Source organism: Mustela putorius, unplaced genomic scaffold (assembly GCF_011764305.1).
Source record: "Mustela putorius furo isolate JIRA1106 unplaced genomic scaffold, ASM1176430v1.1 tig00000095_pilon_pilon_pilon, whole genome shotgun sequence".
In the NCBI taxonomy this organism is placed as follows: Eukaryota; Metazoa; Chordata; class Mammalia; order Carnivora; family Mustelidae; genus Mustela; species Mustela putorius.
In genome coordinates, this window is record NW_025421280.1 from 39,867,340 (window position 1) to 39,884,925 (window position 17,586).

The 17,586-nt window shown below is 59.4% G+C and overlaps 1 protein-coding gene across 5 annotated transcripts in view; it reads right to left on the reverse strand.

Annotated features, from left to right (window-relative positions):
• Nucleotides 1-12,820, reverse strand: part of TMPRSS9 (transmembrane serine protease 9) — a 29,421-nt gene extending 16,601 nt beyond the window's left edge. The window contains exons 1-6 of one of the 5 annotated variants that reach the window (XM_004777979.3): nucleotides 10,079-11,151; nucleotides 6,695-6,822; nucleotides 3,574-3,641; nucleotides 3,292-3,471; nucleotides 2,405-2,442; nucleotides 1,443-1,556 (exon numbers count right to left, since the gene is read on the reverse strand). In XM_004777979.3, coding sequence (XP_004778036.1) covers nucleotides 1,443-1,556; nucleotides 2,405-2,442; nucleotides 3,292-3,471; nucleotides 3,574-3,641; nucleotides 6,695-6,822; nucleotides 10,079-10,382 — 832 coding nt within the window. In that variant the 5' untranslated portion in view covers nucleotides 10,383-11,151. Of the gene's footprint in view, nucleotides 1-1,442; nucleotides 1,557-2,404; nucleotides 2,447-3,291; nucleotides 3,472-3,573; nucleotides 3,642-6,694; nucleotides 6,823-10,078; nucleotides 11,152-12,698 lie in introns of those variants that run through there. The other 4 variants (XM_045087127.1, XM_045087109.1, XM_045087133.1 and 1 more) reach the window with 4 other exon arrangements.
• Nucleotides 12,821-17,586: the final 4,766 nt, after the last annotated feature.

Below are 17,586 nucleotides of genomic sequence, written 5' to 3' on the forward strand. Positions count from 1 at the left end.
GGCACCCGGGGAGAACGCCGTTGGAACACGACGACAGAGGCTGGGGGATCCTTCTACAAGCCGACAAGTGCCAGGCATCCCACAAACCCCAGAAGCTGGGCGAGAAGCAGGACCCCGATTCTCCACCAGCTCAGGAGGAACCAGACCCTCGGACATCGTGAACTCGGGCCTCCAGCCTCCCGCAATCCGTTTATGGCACTTGGTCCCACCAGCTCTGGGACTCTCCTCCATAAAGCGAGCTGTGCCGGGGCTACATGGCCATGGGAGCAACCCCCAGGACAGACCCTGGACACCAAGGCTCTGCGAGCCGCCCTGCTCGGAAACACCGTGTGTGTGGTCATGTGCTGCCGCCGTGAGTTAGCTCAGGGCGGTCCCCACCGCACCACTGGGAGGGCAGCAGGACGCTGGCTCACTCCTGCTCTCGCGCACACCCTGCCTGTGCGCCTTTCCTGTGAGGACCTTTTCACTGGAAGACACAGTTACCGTCATCGAGCACCCGAGTTCTGTGACAGCTTTCAGTGACCACAGCCCCCGGGGGAGCCCGGTGGACCCCGACCACAGCCCCCACAGCCAGGGGCCACACGCAGCCGGTGTCCCCTTCATCGTGGGTTTTGCCAGTTCCAAAATTCTCATACGTCCTCTCTTCGGGAAATCTCGGTCTTGGCTGGTTTTGCTCACGTCTACGTCCTTCGGCGGAGTTTTATAACTCTATGATGTCACAGGCTTGACACGGTTACTTCCTGCTGCTACTGGTCACGAGTGGGGCTTTCTGCCTTTTCTCTTCTTTTTTTTTTTTTAATTTTATTTATTCATTTGACAGAAATCACAAGTAGGCAGAGAGGCAGGCAGAGAGGAGGAAGCAGGCTCCCCACTGAGCAGAGAGCCCGATGCGGGGCTCGATCCCAGGGTGCTGGGATCACGGCCTGAGCTGAAGGCCGAGGCTCTAACCCACTGAGCCCCCCAGGCGCCCCAGCCTTTTCTCTTCTAACCTGTTGTTACTTGCATCAAGCAAAGCAGCGGCTTTCGTGCGCTGGTGTCCGTCTCCCTCCCTCTGGGGGAACTAACCTTCCAGCCGCCGCTCAGTGGACGCATCCACCGGCTGACACAGTCGCGCCGCTGTTAGGAGCGCTGTCCCCCTTCCTCTCCGCCCGCACTGCCGCTCTGACCCTAGCGCCTGGGCCAGCACTGCTAGAAAACGTCGCGTAGCCTTACCGCACTCCGACCGCAAGACTCCCTTGCTCAAATCCCACGGCCTGTCGGACAGAGCCCCAGTTCCTGTGGCTTCCACAGTTCGGGGAGCACCTGACTGTGCCACCACGGGTCCCCCTGCATGCTTCTCCCGGGAGCCCGCAGGCCACGTGCACAGCAAGCCAGAGAGCAGAGCCAGCCGCCGGCCCTGGAAAGGGGACACGGCCCGGGGACCGGCCCGACCGGACACTGACCACACTGCGCCTCGTCAGATCCGTCCGAGCAGTCGGTTCTGTCATCGCACTCCGGGTTCACTTTGGTCACACACTGGCTGTTCCGGCAGGAAAAGGCGCTCCCAGGACAGCGACCTGAGGGCAGAGAAGAACCCGCAGGTTAGGTTCTGCCTCCCGACTCGGTCTCTCCTGGCTGCGGCAAGAGGTCTACTCAGAGCCTCTAGAGCATGGAAAACATCTCTTTTTTTACTTTTTTAGCCCTGAACATTCCCGAAATAATTTTCTCAGCATCGGTACAGAGACGAAACACGAGAATGCCGGCCAGCGCGAGGCGAGGGCTGTGCAGCAGAAACACTGGTGCACCACCTGTGCTCCCACGTTTTCCAGCGCCCTCGCTTTTCTAGAGCAAAATACAGACGAAACTGGACTTCTCAAGCTGCAGTAAAATACGTACAACATAAAATCCACCGTGCTAACCATTTCAAGTTTCTAGTTCACACGCTTCGGGGCTGTTCCTCGTGGGGGCTGCGCAGCACTCCTGGTCCTACCCACTGGGCGCAGAGGTCCCAATCCTTAGAACCACAGAAGTCCCCGGACGCTGCCCAGCATCCCCTGGGGCCTGGATCACCCCTAGTTGAGGACTCTGTACGGCAAGTGCCACTTTTCTTTTTTTCCAAACTGTCTGTTTTTTTCTTTTAACAGCAGATTTACACCGCTTTTCAAAAAAAATCGTTAATGTTTTCTCTCCCTCGTGTCTGGCCATGTGTAATTCAAAGTGTCTCCTCTTTAAACACTTTGCCCACACAGGACTGGGAACCTGTCCCCTCCGGTCCCCTGGAGGAGGCTGGTGCGCAAAAGCAGCATTTACTGCGTTCGAGGGACCCCTCTGTGTACTGGAAAGAAGTCCGGGAAACCTATCGCAAGCCTGCAATCAGACCAACTCTGCAGAGGCGGGGAGCTCCTTGGGAGAGGGGAAGACGTACCTGACTTCAAGTCTCTTTCCGTCAGTGGCCCTTCCCGGCTTCCTGCGGGGAAAGAGACCAGAGCTGTGCGCGCATTCAGGGAGCTCCGCAGCTCTTTGAAAACGCCGGACTGCAAAGCCGAGAGCTGCACTGCCTACCATGGGGGCCACCTAAATTGTAAGTTAAATCAACTGAAGTTAAATCCAATGGAAGAGTCTCTTGCCCAGCCTCACTGGCTGCATGACGCGCGCTCAAGAGCCACCTGGGGCTGGGGGTCCCCTCTGTGGGCCACGCAGGCAGGAAACTGAGGAGAATTCAGCCAGCATTGGTGGAGAGGTTACTGGGACGCAGCGAGCACGTCTGGGCTGGTGGGGAAGGACCGTCCTGTCCTGCAGGGCAGGCAGGGTCAGTGCAATCGGTGTTTAACCGGACGACACACCGAGCTCGTGTCCGGCTCCCAGGTCGCGATGCACGCGTCATCAGATTTTATGCGGTTCTGGGGCACGACAGGAATCTGCATCATCGGATTTTGGGGTGTAATCGCGTTTACTCTTATACCTACACCAGGGTTGCCAAGCAATGGCTACGGGCCAAACGCAGCCCGTTTGATTCTGTAGATACAGTTTTGCCAATACACGGCTGTGCCCGTTTGTTCGTGCACCGTCTGGAACCTTCCTGTTAGAGCAGAGCCGACTGGTCTCAACAGAGGTCCCGAGGGCGGCAGAGGCAGGAGCATTCACACTCTGCCCCCGGCCGCGGTCACCGGCTCTGTGCTGCCCAGAGTAAAGCGCCCTGGGGGCGTCCACTGGTCATCGGAGGGAGCAACCCTTGAAAGCCTGAAGTTCGATGCAACTTCCAGCTTCCTCTCCCACGGCCGCCTCCTAATCCTTCCAGCGTCCACCGCCTACTTGCCTGTGAGCTCGGCGGGCAGGATGGCGCCGTGGGCGGCCAGGGGGATGCCCCGGCCCCGCAGCCGCGCCCGGAGCCCCTGCCGCAGCAGCTCCTCCTGCAGGCCCAGACTCAGGGACCGCAGGCCTCGCAGCAGGAAGCGCAGCCAGAAATGCACGAAGACACTGGGATTCCCATCCCTGCAGGACAGAGAAGCCCGTGCACGGGGGCTCCTGCTGGAATCTTCCGGAATCTCTCGGGAGCCACCGGGGTCCCTTCCCCCGGAGGCAGCCCTGACTCACCAGTAGCCCAGCACAGTGCAGCCCACACAGCTGGCCTCCAGCTCCGTCTCCTGAAAGCTGCTTGCGAACTGTGACAGAAACAGGAGCCGCACACGCTGAGGCCACGGGGCGGACGCGCCCCACGGGGACCTGCCGCGTGCGCAGAGCCAGAGCGCGCGGGGCAGCGCCCCTTCTCCCGGTACACACACCGGTCCCAGAGCTGCAGACCTTGAAACTATCTGGATGAGAACAGCGGCCTATCGGCAGACGCACGGACAAGACATGGTCCATCCACAGGAAGAGCGATGCCCCCTGTGCTACCCCCGGGACGGACCCCGAGCCCACGCCGCGCAGGGAGGGAACCAGACGCAGGAGGCCACACGGGGTGCGAGTCCACATGTGAGACACAGCCAGACAAGGCCCCTCCCCACATGGGAGGGGGGCTCGTGGGGCCGGAGGGCGGGGAGGGGTGTGATGGCCGACGGGGACCGGGTTGCTTTGGGAGTGATGGAATGTCCTGGAACCAGACAGGTAATGGTTGCACGATTTTGTGACTACACTAAGTGCCACTGAATTGTTCACTTTAAAGATGGTTAATTTGGGGGCTCCTGGCTGGCTCAGTCGGTAGAGCATCTGACTTTCATTTTTGAAGATTTACTTATTAATGTGGCAGAGGCAGCAAGCATAAGCAGGAGGAGCAGCTGAGGGAGAAGCGGCTCCCCGGTGAGCAGGGAGCCCCAGGACCCTGCGATCATGACCCGAGCTGAAGCAGGTGCTTAACCAACTGAGCCACCCAGGGGCCCCGAGCATCTGACTCTTGATTTCGGGGTTCTGAGTTCAAACCCCACATTGGGCGCAGAGATCACTTAAATAAAGAAAATTTTAACAAGTGGTTAATTTATGTGAATTTTACACCAAGAAAAGCCTACTTTGTGCCAACAGATGCCACTGGAACTTGCTTATCCTTCGTGTGCTGTTCGAGTGACCACTGTCCACTTCTCCGGGGACAGTATCGGCTTAGCAGCGAGAGGCCCCGCCCTGGGAGCTGGCGTGGCTCTTGCTCCAGGTGCTGCCCCAGCAGCGCCAAGGCCGGGGGTTCCGACGTCCCCCCGGCACCTCACGGGACCTCCACCGAGGGCAACAGGACATCCCGCTTTACCTGCTCTCCCAGTGGAGTTACTAAGAGCGGCCCCGGGCACGGTCAGCGTTCCGGCGTGGCTGTTAAAGCTGGCCGCCGGCCTGCTCCCGAAGACCGCAGTACACGGTTCTCCCTCCCCAAACTCCCTCCAACCTCTTTCTCTCACTTCCGCTTCCAGTCCGCGTCCCCGCGCCCGCACTCAGACCGGCCGGCCCGCACGCAGCCCACGGACTGCAGCGGGTGCTCTCTGCTGCCCCGGCCACCGGCCCACCACTGGCCGCACTGGCTACCGCGCTTCTGAAACACGGCTGGTACCACAGAGGAACTGGTTTTTACATTTTCGTTAATTCATGCTTCAACTCTACAGCAGAGGGGCGCCTGGGGGGCTCAGTGGGTTGAGCCTCTGTCTTCAGCTCAGGTCATGAGCCAGGGTCCTGGGATCGAGTCCCAGCATCGGGCTCTCTGCTCCACGGGGAGCCTGCTTCCTCCTCTCTGCCTGCCTCTCTGCCTGCTTGTGATCTCTGTCAAATAAATAAAATCTTAAAACAGTAAAATAAAAAAATATAGCTTTCTCTTTAATCCCCACTTTACCGATGTCAGTGACACAGAACGATAATACTCCAGATGTTCTGAGTTACATAAAAAAATCGTTAAAATTAAATTTACCTTTTTCCCTTAACGTAGCTGCTAGAAAATCTTAAATTACACACGGGGCTTGCGTTCTATTTCTTTCGGTCCCTGCTTCAGGGTGTGGGGCTGACATCGGCCACCCGACACCCATGGGCCGAACTCACGTCATCGCCTCACAGACTCGGAATGGTGTTCCCGTCCCCAAAGGGTTGGAGAAAAATCAAAAGAAAAGGAAGATCTTGCTGGGGTCGCGTGGAGGCTAGCTGGAGGGTGTGCCGCGGGGCCCACAGATCAGGCGTCAGCCGCCCCTGGCACTTCGCCGGCTGCCTCAGGCCAAGCCAAGTCGCCCAGTCCTTGGGCCGAGGGTCTGGCCCCACGAAGCCCACGACCTTGCCCGTCTGGCCTTGGGGGAAAAGCGCGCCGGCCCGGATGTGGACGGTAGGACGCGGCAAGGCCGCCCCGCTTCCTCATCCTACCTCCCAGCCCCGGCGGAGGGGGCTCCTTGCACACCGCGGCTGCGCAGCCAGTGACCCTCCAACCCCGCCCAGCAGGAGGCTGGAACACTGTTCCACAGGGATGTCCCCCCCCTGCCGCACAACGCACCGACGGGTCTCAGGGCCTTCCGGGGTGGTGCCGCCATCACCGCAGCCCAGTTTTGAACAATCCACCGGCCTGAAAGCAGCCGCGCCCCCCCCAGCAGTCTCCCCCCCCCAGCCCCGGCCCCTCGAGCCTCCTTCCCGTCTGCGGACGAGCCTGCTTGGGACGTGTCACATGCACAGACTCACACCCTGGGGGCCTTCTGTGTCTGGGTCCCTCCCTGAGTGCCATGGGCTCGGGGTCTGTCCCCAGGGCCGTGCATGGGGCTTCACCCCTGCTGGCAGCTGGGGACGCTCCCGTGCGTGGGGACCTCCCTGTGCTGACGCAGCACCCGCCGAAGGGCATTTGGGTGTTTCCACTTTCTGGCTCTTGTGAGTGCTGCTGCGTGGGTGTGGACGTGGGCGTGCGGGCTTTCTGTGTGGACGCGAACTCTCACTTCCCTCGGGTGGACACGACACACAGACCGGCTGGGCCCCGCAGAAACCCTGTCTGAGCCACCGACCGCCTGCCTCCTTCCGCGGCGGCTGCCCGCCTTCAGAATCCCGCCAGCCCCGTGTGTGGCTTCTGATCCCGCCGCTGGACTTCCTCGTACAACCTGTCAGCCGGCTCCAGGCCCAGCAGGGGCCAGTCCCCACCGATGCCACACTCCCCTGTGTGCCAGAGCCCGCCGGCGCCGGGGACAGCGGCCTCACCCTCTTCGTCACGTGCCCTCATCCCTGCCCGGGCGTCCCCCCGCTCGGCTCTGCTGGTGCGGTCACAGCCCCCGGCCACCCTCACCAGCCTCTCCAGCGTGGGCGTCAGCGCGCGGTAGTAGTCGGAGGTGGTCTGCTGCAAGCTGCCGGCATACCGGACCCCTCGGAGCTCGGCCGTGTGCTCCACGTCCACACCCTGTGTAGAGAGGGAGGCTGCGGACGAGACCAGGGCCCCGTGAGAGAGCCCCACTTCGGGGTCAGGGGGCAGTGAAGTCAGCCTCCCAGGCCCCCTGCCACCTGGGCCATCACCCCAACAGCGGGTGGGCCGACCTCCCGGGAGGCCCTGAGTGATGCCCCTCAGTGCTCCCTCCCACCCCCAACCCGTGTTCCGGGTTGGATACGGACTCTCCGGTCGCCACCTGAAGGCTCCCAGTGTCCCCCAGTTTTCTGAGGACAGGACAAGCTCCTTCTCACCCCTGTCTGACCACCAGGTGTGCCTGGCTCAGGGCCTGAAGCTGGCTTCAGCCAAAAGTGGCCGAGATGGCCTCCGGAGACCCTACCTCCCGTCCGGAGCCATTCCCACCAGATGCCACAGGGGCCTGACCACAGCCACGGCCCCACGATGCCACCCCACGAGAGAACACGGGTTTCCAACCGTCAGAAAAACCGTGTCAAAAGTATGCAGCCGCGAAGATGCAGACCCAGGAGCACGGGTGGGTGGGGAGGGGCAGAGCGGCTGCAGAGGAGCCGGCCCGAGGCAGGGACCCCGCGGGAAGGCCGTGTGGCACAGGCGGGGAGCCCGGCACCAGCGCGGGCGTGTCCAGCCGCAGGCCACACGCCTGCAGACGTCCGCCCGGCGCCCGTGCTGCCCATCACAAGAAGTACACGACAGCCAGACTAAGAGCCACGCGAAGTTTAAAAACAAACAACACAGTAGCAACCACGGAAAACATGTCGAAAATATATTAGGAGTCACAGAAAGACGCGCTAACCAAAACACTGACCATAATCAGGATGTTAGACCAGTGAAAGCAGCGGCCACCTTAACCCTTCAGGCTGGGTCCCACTTCGGCGTGCCGCGACCGCGTGCGCGTCCGGCCGCAGGAGCTGGGGCCCCCGTTGACTTAAACATGCACTCGGAGCCAAACCCGGACGCGGTTTGTCTTCTCACGGGGGACACGACGGAAGAAACGAGCACCCGCTGTGTGGGCCGGAGTGTCCGTGCCCCTCGCCCCGCCTCGCGGCTTCCTCCCTCCTGCCTCACCACACCCGACCTGGCTCTGGAATTCACAGCCCAAGGTCAAGAGCCGCTCGCTCACCCGACCAAGCCCACCGGGCGCCCGCCACGAGCCCGTGTCTTCCCTCTGAAATGATGACTGAGCCACGGAAACTCCGACGCGTGCCCGACGCCCAGCTTCCCCCAGGCTGGCGTGCGCAGCTCAACTCGTGAGCTGGGTGGGGATACGTTTTAATTTTAACTGAAGAAACGTTTAAAAAGTGTGTGTTTCTTAAAGCCTGCCTCAGTTTCGGGGGTCCCAGGGGGCCGCGTTTATGCTGCTGTTCGCGTGTGTGCGTGCTCCCGGGGTGCCCGCGCCTCCCCATTGCGAGGACACGCACACTGGGGCACACCCAGAGCACCGACCTTCCTGCACCTGCACCCGCGGCCACTAGAGGGCTCCGCCAGGCCCGCCCGGCGCAGGGCACTCGGGACACGGGGCAGTCCGGCCGCTCCGGTAACACCCGTCTCCAACCCGGAACACAGATCACAGAAGCCCACGGGGGTTCCCAGCTTACTGTTTCACCACAGGACAACCTTTTCTCCCCAAATGCCACTTCCTATCACTATTTCGAGGCGGCAAGGGGACTGTCACGCCCCAGGGGAAGCTGCGGGAAGCCCACCAGCTCAGAACAGGCCTGCTCCGGGTCAGGGCTGCCCGGCGAGCTTCCTGTGATGACAGAATGTTCTAGACACCGCCCAGGCGGTGTCCTCCATGAGCTGCCCGTGCAGGTGGCTGGTGGGGACGAGGAACTGACTCTGTTTTCAAGGACGCTGCATGCTGGGAGCAGAGTAACTCATCCCCGCCAGACACTGACTCGTAAACACTATCTACTGTTAACGACATTCACGGCAACAGACCCCAGGGGCTCCTCCCCGGCCACAGGGACACACGGAGGCTGATACCAGGGGAAGAGCAGCTGCCCTTTGTGGTGGGGAGGAATGACAATGGCTCGCGGTCTCTCAGGGAACGTCCGTAGAAACATGACGGGGGACCCCTGGGTGGCTCAGTCGTTCACCAGGTCACGATCCCGGGGTTCTGGGATTGAGCCCCGCATCGGGCTCCCCGGAGCAGGGAGCCTGCTTCCCCCTCTGCCTGCGCTCTCCCTGCTTAAGCCCTCATATTCTCTCTCTCTCTCACTTACTCTCTGGTAAATAAATAAAACCTTAAAAAAAAAATATATATATATAAAGACAGAAAAAGAGAGGCATGCGGGGGAATCCAGAACACTCGGTGGAAGGAGTGGCAAGTCCCCCAAGAGCATGCAGGACCTGCTGTCCCCTCACGAATTCTCACAAGACAGCAGGAGAGCTCAACCCCGGCAGCGCGTGCCTGTGCAGACCTGCGGGGCCGTGAGCCACAGAGACGTGGCAGGGACGCTGTGGCCAGCTGTGGTGACCTGTTTTGTGCTTTAGAACAAGACGACACTGTGGGTGGATCCACAGGTTCAAAATCAGAAGCCGCCGAAGGCCACCTGGTGACAAACCACCCCTGTGCCTGCCCGTGGGCTGTCCCTCCCCGGAGGTGACCCGGGGGCGGACCCCCCCCGCCAGAAAAACTGACGCACACGGGCGGACGGGATTTCCTTTCTTGCTACGCGGCGCCTCTCCCTTCTGCTTCTAACGTGGGCGTCTCTACATCATTCTGCCGGTGAACCGTACAAAATCACGGCCTCTCTATACGGTGCGTCTCAAGCTGCCGCCACACCCAGCGCAGAGCCTGATGCGGGACTTGATCCCCAAACCCTGGCGTCGAGACCTGAGCTGAAATCCAGAGTCGGACGCGCGACACTGAGCCACCCAGACGCCCCACTGCCCGTTCTTTACGCTTCAGAAAGTACAAGAGCTTCTCAAATTCCTCAATCCTTAAAAAAGTTCGCTTCCCTGTCCCCATCTGTCTCCATCTTCACCCCGTGGTGGAAACTCCCTGGGAGAGCCCGGTCCGTGGCAGACGCGAATGCCCGGTGGCCCCCGCATGCACCACCCGCCCCCCACAGCCAACCAGTGCACACCAGGCCCCCGCTCCTGGCCTGCCTGACTTTTCTCCTGGCGACCTGAGGGCCAGCCTTCAAGTCCACGCCTGCGCGCTCAGGCCTCGGGTCCTGGAGTCAGAGCACGGGTACCGCTGAGCCACCCGACATCTTTGTGCACGTCGCCCAGCGTGTGAACCCGTGCGAGTTCACAGCCACTTACCCACGAGGACCGCCAGGGTGACCAGGACAAGGCCAGTGGCCACCACCGCGGAGAGGGTCACACGGCGGCACGGGGCACCGGGAGCTGCGACGTCCTTTGCTGGCCCAGGCACAAGCTGTAGGTCACCCGCGGTGGGCTCCATGGCTCCCGGACACGGGGAAGGCGACCTGGATCCCAGCGGGAAAAGGACGGAAACACGGGTCAGAGCTGGAGGACGCTTCTTGTCCCCCAAGCTAGGGTTTCCCTCGTGCAGACGCGGCAGCCTTCCACCGCGCCCTGGGTGCCCGTCTCCCTGGCGACACATGGGCTCAGGGACGCCTGGGTGGCTCAGTCGGGGGAGCCTGTGCGGTCAGCTCGGGTGGGGGCCAGCCCCGCAGGCGGCCAGCTTCTCCCTCTGCCTGCGGCCCTGCTGGAGCTCTCTCCCTGTCTCGGCCTCTCTGACAACCAAACAAGGAAGTGAAATCTTTAAAAACAACAACAACAAGAACAAACGCAGCACAGCACGGGTTCAGGGCAGCGGGCTGGGGCCCCTGGGGGCGGCCGCGGAGGGAGGCGCGACTTTCCGGCGACGAGTCGCCACAGACCCGGGCTGAGAAGGAACCAGATTTACTGCTGAGCAGTCCGGGGCTCGGAGTCCTACAACCCCGGCGCGGGCAGGGCTGGGCCCCCGGGCCCAGGGAGACCGGCTCCCGCCCTTGCCTGGCCCGCGGCCCCATCCTCCCCGCCGGCAGCGCCGGGTCCGCCCGTCTCCGGGACCCCTGCCTCTGCCTCCCTCTCCTGAGGTCCTGGGGAGGACGCCGGGCGCCCCGGGAGCCCAGAGTCACCCCCGGCTCGCGGCCCTGACGAGGCCCCTCTGCCGCGGGAGGGGACACGTCTGCGGGTCGAGGACGGGGCCAGGCACGCCCCGGGCCGCCGATCGGCCTCAGCACGCAGAAGCCGCGGGCACCGAGCGAACCACACGGAGCCCGGCCCGGCGCTAGCTCGGGGGCCCGCCTCGTGGCCACCCGCGGCCACCAGCATCGCCTCGGAGGGACAGGCCGCGGCCTCCTCTGCCGCCCGCTCGCCGGACACTGGCCTCGCTCGGGCCTCGGCATCTAAGGGCCCGGAAGCAGCCACGTGCTCCTCGCGCCCCTTCGTGGTAGTCTCGCGAGAGACTCCGATGGGGGGGGCCCACTAGGCCGGGCCTCGGTCGCAGTCTCGCGAGAGACTCCGATGGGGGGGGGGGGCCACTAGGCCGGGCCTCGGTCGCAGTCTCGCGAGAGACTCCGATGGGGACCCACTAGGCCGGGCCTCGGTGCAGTCTCGCGAGAGACTCAGATGGGGACCCACTAGGGCCTCGGTCGCAGTCTCACGAGAGACTCAGATGGGGCCCCACTAGGCCGGGCCTCGGTCGCAGTCTCGCGAGAGACTCCGCGGAGGCCGCCCCTGGATCATGGTCCCGCGAGACACCTCGCCGGGACTCCACGAGGCTGGGCCTGAGGTAGTCTCGCGAGAGACCCAAGCCGGGGGGTCTCACTAGGCCAGACCGTGGTCGCAGTCTCGCGAGAGACGCCGCGAGGACCCAGGAGGCCTTGCCCGGGCTCCGAGGCCGCGTGAGTCGCGAGCAGTTCCTGCGCCTGCGCTGGCGGGGGAAGGGTCGCGGCGTCCGCGTGTCCGCGGCGCGGAGTGCGGCCCGCCGCCCACCCTCCCTCCCGGGACGCGCTCACCGGACCCACCTCCGGGCTGCGGCTCTCCCGCCACCCCGCTCTCTGCGCGGGCCTTGCGGGTCGCAGAGCGGCGACCTCAGGTTCCCGAGGAGCCGAGCATCCTCCTGGGGTAAGTGTGTCCCCGGCCTGGTCGCTTCCCCGCGTCGCCTGGCTCGGGCCCAGCGCTCTTCTAGGTGTTGCTCGGACGCGGGTTTGTAGATCGGACTAATCTCCTTTTCCCTTTCTTACTAAGGTCTTACTTAGCTGAGGGGGCGGGGGGGGTGGGGGGCAGGCGCCCCGCTGGGCAGGGACCCCCCCCACCCCCACGCCCACCCCAGATGGGGCTCGATCCCAGGACCCGGGGATCAGGGCCGGAGCCAAGGCGGACACTTCCCCGACTGAGCCCCCCAGGCGTCCCCAGCTGTGATTAACTTTCAAACTAGTAGAGGTCGAGTCAGCAGATGGCCGTCGGGGCTGCGGTGGGCCGCACGCCATCCGTTGACGGCCTTCAGAGGAGAGGACGGGGCTGGCGCTGCAGCGTGCGCTCCGCCCTGGGTCTCCAGGCCGCGGCGGGTTTCCGACTCCGCGCCCCGTGGCCTGTGAGCCGGTTCCTTAAACGCGTCTCCCCGCCCTGCTGGCTGTGTGTCTGTAGAGAACCTCCGGAACACAGCCGTTCATGCGTCTTGTGCAACGTCTGGGACATCCTCACACTAAGCAAACAGGCATTTGCTGTTCACTTGAAATTCAGATTTGCGCGCTGTGAGTTCATGGTTAAGTCTGGAGCCCAGTGCGGGGGCCCAGCCGAGGCATCCCCTCCTCAAGGGAGCGTGTCCCTGCTGGGAATGGCCAGTCCGTGCCTCACCGCCACCCTCCCAAGCCGATGAGAAAGGGGAGATGCGCGGGGGCGGCGGGGAGTGGAGCCGTGTAACACTTACCCCTTTATTCTAACAATTGAGCTGCAGGGCCCTCTGAGGGGCCAGGGAATCTCCGAGAATCGCTTGATGAAATGTTTTAGGGACAAAGACACCAAGATTCACCTCTGCGATTAGGGCTGGAAACTCAACTTTAGTGTGTGAGCTCATTGACACGCCCCCGGCCAGACACACACACACTATATTCATTCAGCCCAGCTGCCCCTGCTCCCGGCACCCCCCCCCCAAAAGCCCGTGGGTTTTCTAAGGATGCCTGTGTTCTCCGAATTGTCCTGTCATCACTGTCATTACACCGCAGAAGGGGCCCGGTGCTGTTTAGCATCGAATATAGAAGCACTATTCATTCAGCTTCCCACCCGTCTGATGTTTATGACAGACCAGGCCTAGATGCTCTGTCCTGAGTACCCAGCCCTGAATGAGGTAGATGAGATTCGCTGCACTCAGAGAGCTTAAACCTCAGTGGCAGGGACCCAGATAAATTAAAATTACAGCTGCAATTCAGGTTTGAAAATCAAGACGTGTCCATGGGGTTTTGAGTCTATAAAAAGGAGCTTTGATCTAGCCGGGGGTGGGGGGGGAGCGGGGAGTGCAGAGGCGGTCTGGAAGGGCTTCCTGGGGGAGGGATGTGTTATCTGAGTTCTGAAGGATAAGCAGGAACTCAGTAAGTGGCCATGGAAGGAGCAGATTTCCACACAGCAAGGACAGGATGCATAACGCCCTGTAGCAGGAGCAGGGAAAGTGGGGGCCAGCGCAGAGAGAGTGAGTCCGTCAGCTGTGGCCACCACACATTACCACAGACAAAGCAGCTTACAGTAGCACACAATCGCTTGCACTTTCTGTGTGCAGAATCCTGGCACATCTCAGCTGGGTCCTCACAGTCTCACTAGGCAGCAAGTTACGTGTTACTCGGGCCGCATTCTCATCCGGAGGCTCAGCTGGGGAAGGACCCACTGCTGAATTCCCTATTGTTGCCAGAATTTGTGACCCTGTGTTATGGGGCTGAGGCCCCCCACTCCCTTGCTGCCTGTTGGCCAGGGGCTGGTCTTAGCTCACAGGCCCCTGACCACACGGCAGCCCCTTGGTCCAGGCCAGCAGAGGAGACTCACTGCAGTTTGCTGGGCTGGAGTTCTACAGAATGTCAGGCCACAGTGGGAGCCACGTGTGCTCTAGTGAGGCCTAATCAAGGGAGTGACCATGGCGTCATCTTCAGCGGTTCTTCTCACTTGGAAGGAAGGGCTAATACAGGTCATGTGTGCCAGGGCAGAGATCTTAGGAACCTCTTGGAATTCTGCCTACCACAGTAATCACGAGTAGGGGCAGTCAGGCCACAGTGGGAGCCACGTGTGCTCTAGTGAGGCCTAATCAAGGGAGTGACCATGGCGTCATCTTCAGCGGTTCTTCTCACTTGGAAGGAAGGGCTAATACAGGTCATGTGTGCCAGGGCAGAGATCTTAGGAACCTCTTGGAATTCTGCCTACCACAGTAATCACGAGTAGGGGCAGTCTGAGATGTGCACGGAGGTAAGCAGGGTGTGTAGCTCCCTGGAGTTTGAGAAGGAGAGACTAGACAAATGAAGTCAGTCTTTGAAAGTAGCTGGGAACTTTCCAGAACTTCCCTAAGACCTGAATCTTCAGATTTGAAAGGCACAGTGCCAAGCATTACAGATAAATCCTCAGAGTAAATCTACAGAATAAAAACAGCGACAAGATTATAGAAGTAACTAGGTAGTAAAGACAGGCCACCCACAAAGGAATGCTGGTTAAGGGCACCAGCAGATGTCCGAACAGAAACCAGAGGCAACTTGGGGTGCACGATCCCAAGGCTGAACCAGCAAGAAGACAGAGGGATGAGTACAGTTGAAAGACTCCAAGGCTCCAAGGAGGGAAAAGGCAAGATTAGTGATGAATTTCAGCCTTCGTTAAATGAAGCACGAGCACGCATGATAAAATTTTAAGAGCATCTTCAGTAATAGAACTGAAATCGATAGCTTCCAAAAAGTAGAGTGAGAAAGATACAAAATGCAGGAGAAGGGGAGGAAAGTACAAATATTCTAAACTTAAAAGAATTTGTGAGCTTAGATTTGTTGTTGTTGTTTTAAGCCAGGTAGGTGTTTTTAGCGTTTTTTTGGTAAAAAATAAAAGACACAAAATGGAAGAGAGAAAAATCTAAACTCTTGTGTACCTGGTACCAAAACTCAGCATTAGACAGGTTGACTTAATGGGTCTATATTCCCTATTTTAGGAGATAAACTTACATTTTTAGGCACACACGAAATATTTACAAAAGTTAACCACGCACCTAACCACAAAGCAAATGTCAATGAAACCCACAAATTCTACCCTCAGTGTACATGTCTCACAGCAGTGCAGCTTAATTAGATAGCTGAACTAATGAAATTTAATTGAAAATCTAAAATTAGTTCTAGCATATTAATGATTCCAAGAAGAAATCATAGCCAAATAAACTAAATAAACTATTTCGCTGAGATCAAGAGTCGGACACTTAACTGATGAGTCACCCTGATGCCCCTAAATAAACTATTTAGAACTGAACAATAGGCAATGCTTCATAACAAAATACTGGATGCAGCCAAAGCTGTCCTTAGTGGTCACCGTCAGTGTTACATCAAGCCACGTGTTGGACAGGTGCCAGCTAAAACGCTATGGTCCCCCACATCTGACTGACCCTACCTGGAAAACACAGATCGCCGGCCTCAGCCCACACACAGCATCCACCGCATGGAGGTCAGCGGCTGGAGTCCTGGTGTCCTTGGAAGAGAAGTCCACATTTTGGGTTTTACTGTCCCAAGCAAGACCCCTTCTATGTCCCCATGGCCCATGGGGTACTCATGGGGCCACTGTGCTAGCTTTCTTTTTAAAATTTTTCTTGAAGAAGTCTCGAGAAGGCCAGTCTTGCCAGAAGAGAGCCAAGGGGGAATTCAAGGGGACAAAGAGCTTGTTAAAAGGATGTGTAGGCAAAATTTAGGATTGCTCAAAAAGAAAGGCCAGACTTTTCCCTCAGTTCCTGGGAGATGAGCTCTTGGAGGCTAAAATCAGCCATGTGGGCAATCAGCGAGTCAGTCAATGAGTCAGTCACGACTATGCAGTGGAGCCCCAGTAAAAACCGTGAACCCCAAAACTGGAAGTTAGGGGGTCATCTGGATTGGTGATACTCCATGCGTGTCGTCCCACATGTCCCAAGAACAACAGCCCCTCACTGCCCAGGGGGAGGGCAGTGGAAGCGCCATGTTGTGTTCTCCTGGGGCCGTGGGCTAATGTCTGTGTGCCCCCAAAATCCATATGCTGAACCCCTACTCAGAACAACTCAGAACTCACTAAAAGCTGTTACAGTTGCAGTCGCGGTTCACAGGGATTAACACGGCAGATTAAGACCAGAGAGAGGAGCACCCCTACCGTATGCTGAACCCCTACCCCCCGGAGGTGGGGGCTCCGGGAGGGGATTAGGTCATAGGGTGCAGCCCCCATGAATGGGAAGAGCGTGCTTACAAGAGTGGCTCCAGAGAGCTCTCCACTCCGTGTGAGGACATGGGGGGAATACGGCCATCTGTTAACCAGGAAGCAGGTTCTCTCCAGACATGGAAGCTGCCGGTGCCTCGAAGTTGGACTTCCAGCCTCCAGAGCCTTGAGAAATAAATAGGTGTTGTTCATCAGCTACTGAGGCAGTGGTGTCCTGCTAGAGCCGCCTGCGTGGCCTGAGACAGCCACCTTCTGCCGTGTGCTCCTCTCTCTGGTCTTAATCTGCCGTGTTAATCCCTGTGAACCGTGACTGCAACTGTAACAGCTTTTAGTGAGTTCTGAGTTGTTCTAGGGCATTGTCACAGCCAAGAGTCGTGTGGGGATCTCCCTGCAAGTCTCCTGGGGCTGCCGGAATGGGGCTCTACAAACTGACGGGCACGAACAGCAGGGACTGATTGTCTCCCGGCTCTGGAGGTCAGAATCCGAAATTCAAGGTGGCAGCAGGGCTGGTTCCTTCTGGGGCCAAGAAGGGGAACCTGCCCCCAGCTCTCTCCTAGATCCTGCGGGTCACAGCAGTTGTGGTGACCCTTGGCCTGTAGAAGCGTCATCTCAGCTCTGCCTCCGTCTTCACAGGACGTACTCCCTGTGCGGGTCTGTGCCGGTCTGTCCAAGTGTCCCATTTTATAAGGACACCAGTCGTCTAGGGCCAGGACCCACCCTCATGACCTCATTTTAATTTGATCAGCTCTGTAAAGGCCGTATTTCCAAATAACAGTTCTGGGATATTGGGGGTGCGGACTTCAGCATGAAGTTTGAGGGGACACAGTTCAGTGCAGAACACCCCAGCACTTGCACACGGCATCAGACGTGGAGGCAGTCTTAGCCTCTGACTTCACAGTTGGCCGTACACTCCTCACAAAGGAGGAATTGAAGAGGGAGAGCCCATCAGGAGGGCTGTTGTCCAGAACCAGAGCTGATGAGGATGTGGAGTCAGAAGTCTTATGAGGGGACACCTGGATGGCTCAGTGGCTTAAGCTGCTGCCTTCAGCTTAAGTCCTGATCCCAGGGTCTTGGGATCGAGTCCTGCATCGGGCTCCTTGCTGGGCAGAGAGCCTGCTTCTCTCACTGCCTCTGCCTGCCTCTTTGCCTACTTGTGTGTACTCTCTCTCTCTGTCTGACAAATAAATTTTAAAAAAAAAGTCTTGTAGGAACAGAAAATGGGGGCGGTCGCAGGGAAAAACTGGTTTGGTGCTCCTCAAACTGTGAAATACAATTACCATGTGAATTACATAGAATTATCCACCATATGGGAACTGGAAGCAGGGTCGTGAGGCTCTCGCACACCTGTGTTCACGCCGGCAGCATCCACAACGGCCAGGAGGCAGAAACACCCCAAGTGTCTATCAGCGGGTGGA